The following is a 7,291-nucleotide window of genomic DNA, read 5'->3' on the forward strand; positions in this document are numbered from 1 at the left end:
CATCTTAGGCTGTCCAGTATCGTCGGTGTTACACAAAGGGAGCAACATCTCTCAACTTCTACCGTGGAAGAAGAGAAAGAGAGAAAAAGAATGTGCATAGCTATTAGAGTAGGTATTCTACAAGCCAATTGTTGGATAGAGTTTTATTGACTTTATTGACTCTTGTAAATAATTAATCTTTATTTTAATATAATTCAATTCAGTTTGGTATTTATTTTATCTTTATACTCATGCTAGATGCATATATAAAGTCCTTGAATATACTATATTAAGATGTGATAGTATATATATAATGGTCATCATGAAATACATTAATATTCACTGTATATTTTAAATATATTCCTAGTCAATTGGACTGCCTAATAAACAAAGATAAAATACCGCTTGAGATAGAGACCAACATTTGTGGTGTAATGTACCATGTTTTATTGGTAAGGACATAAAGATGTTCAAACATACATATGGATGATCATACGATGAGTTCATCAAACATTCCCTCGCACGGACATTCCAAGTGGTTATCATTTATCAAGTGAATAAGTCTTTGGTTGTGGTTGTATACTAGTAATCCTTATGACCCGGGATAACACTGAGACTCTATATATTGGGTTATACTTTGACTCATTTACCGACTCCATTAGAGTTATCAGGTGGTGAGATTGAGTGTAATAACGAAACATATAGGAGCCAGTATTATAGTCGGGGATTCACCACACACCCATGAGGATGGATGCCCTAGGGGTGTCAAAAATGAACCCGACCCGACGACCCAACCCGAATCGACCCGAAAAAAATCAGGTTCGGGTTGGACATTTTCGGGTTCGGGTCGGGTTCGGGTTAGAGGGTATTCGGGTTGGATCGGGTCGGGTTCGGGTTGACCCGGGTTGACCCAAATATAGGGTTTAGTGGGGTTTTTTTAGGGTTAAATCAAATTTTATTTTGAAAATTAAGATGTTTTATGTATATTAATATCAAGTTAGTATGATAATGATGAAATATTCAGATAAAAGTAAAGAATTATAGGGAAAATAACTCCAAAAAGTCATTTTGAATCGAATTTTCGGGTTACACGGGTTGGGTTCGGGTTGGGCGGGTTGGGCGGGTTCAGGTTCGGGTTTAGAAAAAAAAAATTTAACCCGACCCAACCCGACCCGACCCACCCGAATTGACACCCTTAGGATGCCCTATGTAATATGTTATTTTATAGTATATAAAGTCTTTAATCAGAACTAAAAAAATGTGTTTTAGGAAAGAAGTTTTCTAGTTGCACATGGGATATCACTACAAGATACATCTCATAATTATCGAATCAATATATAACTCTCAATGTACCAATGATTACAGATTTGATTGGGATATATGAGATGAAGGGACTGAATGATACGTTAACCATAATTGATTGGTTCTGTAGGATCATAAAGTGTGTTGAAAAAGGAGGGGGGGGGGGGGGGGGGGGGGTGAATAGAGCGAGTTGTTTTTTTTTCACTTTTTCGGAAAACAAAGAATATACAGTAAAAAAACAAAAAGAAATAATGCTAACACTTTTTTCTTTTACTTGGTTCGGAGTTTTTGATGACTCATACTTCAAAATCCGCATTCGCTAAGTACTTTCATTGGACAATTCACTAAAAACTTGAATATTACAAAATGATATAGAATTTAAAGTACAAGTAAATAAAGACAACTATACCGACCACTTAGAGTAGAAACTTGGGTGTTGTCGTCGAAGTAGTGTTTCAGTGTTGTAACGGAGTTTCAAAGCAACATACGAGTATGAAGTCATAGTCGATTAATCTATGATGCTACTGGTTGAAGATTCTTTTATAAGTCTTTCCAAGCGTCTGGACCACCCCTGGGCGCCTCAACTAGAGCTTATTCGATTCTGCTTTGACTCTTAGTTATCCAACTCTGGGTGCCCAGACCACTCCCGGGCGCCTGGACCACTGACGTAGTTGCACTTTGGCGAAACTCTATCCATCTTACCTCTATCCAATTCCAGGCGTCTGAACTTTGACGTGTGTGCTGACCAATCAAAGCACACCAACTCAACTACGTGTGACTAGGTTCGGCCCAATCCAAGCGTCTGGATCCACTTAGGGCACCCAAACCTCTGGGCACTTAAACCCTTCTGGGGTGCCTGAAAGTCCTTTTTCTAGTCAACTTGCATCTTTGATTTCTTGCACCACAGAGTTAGCACAACAAGCATAATATAAAAAATAAGTATTAATTAGATTCTATTTTACCAAGACCAGTATATAGTCATAATCTTAATTTAGACTTCCAAAATGAATCTAAGTTGGATTAGTGTCAACATCCCCACTAGGGCTCGTCCTCACTAGATCTCTCTCCTCTGGTACTTACGTCACTTACCAATTGCAAACTTACTCAACTTTTAACCCACCAGGTCTTCTTGTCAGATGCCCCATCTGAACCCAACTAGACTTCTTAACAGATGGGGTGCTTACGTCACTTACCAATTGCAAACTTACTCAACTTTTAACCCACCAGGTCTTCCTGTCAGATACCCCATCTGAATCCAACTAGACTTCCTATCAAATATGAACCTATCTGGGCTTCCTGCCAGTTATCAAGTCCTTTAGACCTAACTAGACTTTAGCCTAGTGTCAGGTCTCATCAAATCTTTCAGTCATACACACTTGGTAAATAAGTTAGAACACACAACATCTAACTTTATATAATTTATTATTTATTAAAATTTGAGTTTGATTATTAGTGAAAATTGCACTAACAAATTCTTACAGAATAGGGATACCTAGGGAGTCATGAGACGGTACTATTAGACGTTCTTACCATGATTCATTGGATGCCAATCAAAATTAGTTTTGATATCTTATAATTAAACAACTAATCATAGAATGAAGCTATTAAGGATATACCTAAATAAAGAACAAGCATCACCCTGAATCATAAAAAATTATAAATCCATAGCTAATTATATTCATGAACTATTGAGGATCATATAAATATTAGTTTTCTAGAAAGTCTTATCGTTATTAATCAGATTAGATAACATGGACCCTGAGATGATCGACTCGACCCACAAAAATTTTTCCTAGAAAGCCTTCTACTTATATAGCTCATTGATTGATATGGGAAAGAGCCACGTGGTTAGCATGCTGCATGCTCTCCGTCTATGGAACAGACATGCTGGGCTGAGAGTGCATTTGGAAATCTAGGCATTTCACGAGGAAATGTCTTGTAGATTGGAAACATGAACATCCACCGTGCCAGCAATGTGTCGTCACAAGTCGATAGATATATATTGCAGGATTTGTAATTAGGATATGAATTGATTAAAGAGTATTAATTTCTGCTTGCCGATTATACGGTTGCTAAGATTACTAATTTTACCTATGTTTGAGTGGTTAATAATTAACATTTGTTGTTAGCAAACCGCAACCTATTCATTATTTTTGCAATAATGGATGTTTTATTCATTAAAGAATTAAAGGTGTTAATTGGTTGTGCACAAGTATAGATCTGGTAATTAGAGTTGGAAGGGACTTGTGGTGGGCTGGGCTTTGGGTGTAGAAGGGGTGAATTTAACGGGCTAGACAAAAAACTTGCATTGATAATAAAAAAATTGAGCTGGGCTCGTCGTCTCAAGTTATGCATGACCTAGTTCAGGCTCGAGTGAGACCAAGAGTGGGAGATTACTTTTATATTTCATTGTGCTAAAGGCTCTCTATGACAAGATCATTGATGTTTTCCTATTGAAGTTTTCATAATTTTGCCTCCTCATATGTTAATCATAATTCCAAATATTAGTAATCATCCGTGATTTACCTCCTCTGTGTTGGTCCTGAAATGAGTTGGCAGGGTGCTAGGACGAGTGCAGTCATCTTTTGCCAACTTTGATAATTTTGCCCCATCCTCAAAGCTAGTTTGACGTCTCAATATGAATATTTTTCATATTGTATTTGTATTGGATGTTTTCATTTTGAAGTTTTGACAAGTTTGCAATATTTATTTACAATATGGTGAAGTTATATGGCTGATTATAAATAAATTTCAAGACTTTGATTTGATAATGTTTTAAATTTGAATTGCTTGAATCTCTTTGGTCAGTTATTACAACTTCATCCATGGAAATTATAGACAATATTTGATTTTTTTTATAAAATAAAATGACACAATGTTGATCCATTTCATTAGAATAACTAGTCGATACAATGGAGACTCAACAATTACCCAAGGACTGTGAATTCCCCCAAGGAAAACAAATGACCACAAGGGAGGTGGAAGTAGTGTTAACAATCCTTTGAAAAACTTTGCTAGCATTCTGAGTCTGACCGAAAGGGAGGTGGAAGTTGTGTTTGAGTGAGCGGGCTCTTGTAAGCATCCACGATTCGAATCTCAGTTACAGCGCAGGTATTTTTCTCCAGTGCGATGAAAAATCTAGGAAGTTGGTTGTTGGGCATGGAATCTATTTGTACTTTTAGATTTATCCGGTGGATGAACAGGGAAGAAGGCAATTACAAAAAAAAAAAAGTTTCTTCTTCTAACATTAAAGTCTCCTTCAAATTTTGATGATAGAAATACATTTTAGCCATTTGCTCTAATGATGATTAATCCTTGAATAAGCCTATAAGAGTGCCCTCGTTTTGATACTAAATATAGGAAATGATTTATAATTTTTAATTTCCAATAATAATGAAGATGATTAAAATCACACACGTTAATGTTTGATGCAAAAAACCAGCTAACTGTATCAATTAAGAGGTTAATCCCAAATTAATCCAGAAAACAGATATATGTCTTACAACAGCTCTTAAAGCTTTAAGCATTTTCCTTCATGTAATTATCAATCACTATTAAGTGATCATTAGCTCAATGAAATGTCAATCCAGGATATCGTAGTTTTCTCCAGAGTTGTAAGGACTAAACCTCGTCGGTGAGTCGAACTTATCCATCAACTGTTCTAATCCTGCGAATAAACAAAGTGTACAACCGAAGTTATTTTCGCCAAGAATGGTAAAGTGAAATGAATGGAGCAAGCAAAAACTTACTAGGCATTGATAGGATATTTTCATAGGCCATGTGTTCCAAAGTTCCCGAAGACTTCAAACCGTCATTTGAACCGTATGCGCCTAGTGTTTGATTTGGCTGAGGTGCCAATGAATGGACTTCATCATCTAGTTGCCTAACATAACGAGAATTATCGATACTGAGCGGCATGCTTTCATGGTGGTAGCTGTGCCTAGGCTTCTTTTCATCTGGGGAATCTTCATCTGCCTCAACTTCAGATTCAGTGTTACATGTTAAAGAAACCGTCTGCTTCTTCTTCGATCGCGCCCTTCTATTCTGGAACCAATTGTAAACATTGGATTCGGAGATCTGACCATGTTGAGATAGCTCGCTCGTTATTTGTTTTATCTTCTGTTTGGTTGGAGTCCCATTGCCTTCGTTAAACATTGCCTCAAGAATTTGTAGCTGCATAGTCGTCGGAGTCCAACGCTGCCTAGCAGCAATTCTCTGGGCGCTGGACGCCATCAGAGGATCACCGTAGAGGCCTCCCAGATGCATTCCTAAAACAACCACCAAGCAGCATAGGAGTTAAGTAAAAGATTACTGCAGGACATTGTTATGATAAATCTACAACGATATATGATACAGTGAGTGGAACTACATATTCCAGAAAAGAGGCATACAAGCTACCGCGTGGATACATCCATCAAAGGTAGAGGAATTCACTATTCAACAATTCGAAATACTACAATCTAGAGGCACAACTTCTCCTACAACAGTGCTCGAAAGAAATTCAGAGACTAGACTATTCAACTCAAGGAGGTCTGAAGAAAGCAAAAAACTTCAACTCCTTGGAAGGTCGCAAGGAGAAGCCCAAGAGTAGCCTCCGTTCGCTCTTCACTTCAAACTGGTTTAGGTTCCAATGTATTTGGGATGCATATTTCCACAAATACCATCATGTAACACAAAAATGTTGGCTAATAACCCCACATGATTCCTCAAAGGATGAGAGCTCAATTCATTCATGAAGATTCTGAATCCCCATCCCAACAATTAGTATGCAGAAATCAAGTCCACAAGGCCAAACAAAAATATAATTAGTGTCCTTGTACGCCTAAATGAGCAAGCTCTAAATGAACAACAAACTCCACAATGGTTTCATAAAAAACAATTAGTATGCAGAAATCAAGTCCACAAGGCCGAACAAAAAGATAATTGGTGTCCTTGTAAGCCTAAATGAGCAAGCTCTAAATGAACAACAAACTCCACAATGATTTCATATAAAACAATCAGTTAACCCAAGAATATCAAACTTGCCACCTCTTGCTTAAAATGTTTAGGCCAAAATGGCAGGCTGAATAAAGTGCACAAGAACATCTAAGATCGACATAACCTACTCCCTCAGTAATAACCACCTGCCTCTATCTGCATTGATGTCATGTATCTTCAAAAACTTCAATGCTGAACAAGTCACAAGTGCAAGAACATTTATTATCAATCATAAACAACAAGAATAATTCCATGTCCAAAGTAGAAATCAAAATGTAAAACCTAGTCAGAAGAAGGAAGCTAGAACATGAAAAATATATATTTTTTTTCTTAAAAAAAAAGCCCTCTTTTTTTCCTACATGAGGGAGGATGAAACGCTCACCGGCAAGTGAATCGCGATGGGCGGTGATGGCCTTGTGCATCTCGACGAGCTGCTCGCAAATGGTAGCGTAGGCGGCGATCTGCCGGCGGAGGATCTCCATCTGCTCATCCGTCATTACCTTAACGAAGAGAACGCCATCCCTCATCTCTTCCCCTCCTCTCCCCTCCCGTGCGTCGTCATCCCTCTCACCGCCACCAGAAGAGTAAGAAGCCATCTCCCACCCTATTATCCGCGCCGCGTCGGTCAAAATCCCATCTTTCTCCAGCCACTCACTCTTCCCCTCCGGCCTCCCCTACCGCCTCGTCAAGAACCCACCTTTCTCAGATATCGCTGCAAGATAGGGCAAGAAGCGCCGACGGATTGGGTGAACAGAAGGAATATGACCAGCGCGGAAGAAAAAAAGGAAAGAACTCCGCGTTGCGCTTTCCTTAATCGCCAACCAACACCAACGAGTGGGGTGCCCAGTGCGGCCGGGAATGGAGGAGAGACAAGCAAGTGGAAGGGGTAGAAAAGGCGAGAAAGAAGAGGAGAAGATGCGCGGTGGAGTGGGCAGACAACGACCTTATGGAATGATGAACAGAGTGCTCTGCTCACACTTGATGTGTCTTCTCTCCACTGCGTCTCTTCTCCTTTGCTTTGCTTTGCTTTGCC

The 7,291-nt window shown here is 38.8% G+C and overlaps 1 protein-coding gene across 1 annotated transcript; it reads right to left on the reverse strand.

Annotated features, from left to right (window-relative positions):
• Window positions 1–4,705: 4,705 nt before the first annotated feature.
• LOC122051126 (WUSCHEL-related homeobox 8-like) lies at window positions 4,706–7,291 on the reverse strand. The gene is made up of 3 exons (XM_042612084.1): window positions 6,641–7,291; window positions 5,031–5,549; window positions 4,706–4,948 (listed from the first exon to the last, which is right to left on the reverse strand). The coding sequence occupies exons 1-3, from the start codon at window positions 6,852–6,854 to the stop codon at window positions 4,863–4,865; spliced, it is 819 nt and encodes a 272-aa protein (XP_042468018.1). The 5' UTR covers window positions 6,855–7,291; the 3' UTR covers window positions 4,706–4,862.

Source organism: Zingiber officinale, chromosome 3A (genome assembly GCF_018446385.1).
Source record: "Zingiber officinale cultivar Zhangliang chromosome 3A, Zo_v1.1, whole genome shotgun sequence".
NCBI classification, from domain to species: Eukaryota; Viridiplantae; Streptophyta; class Magnoliopsida; order Zingiberales; family Zingiberaceae; genus Zingiber; species Zingiber officinale.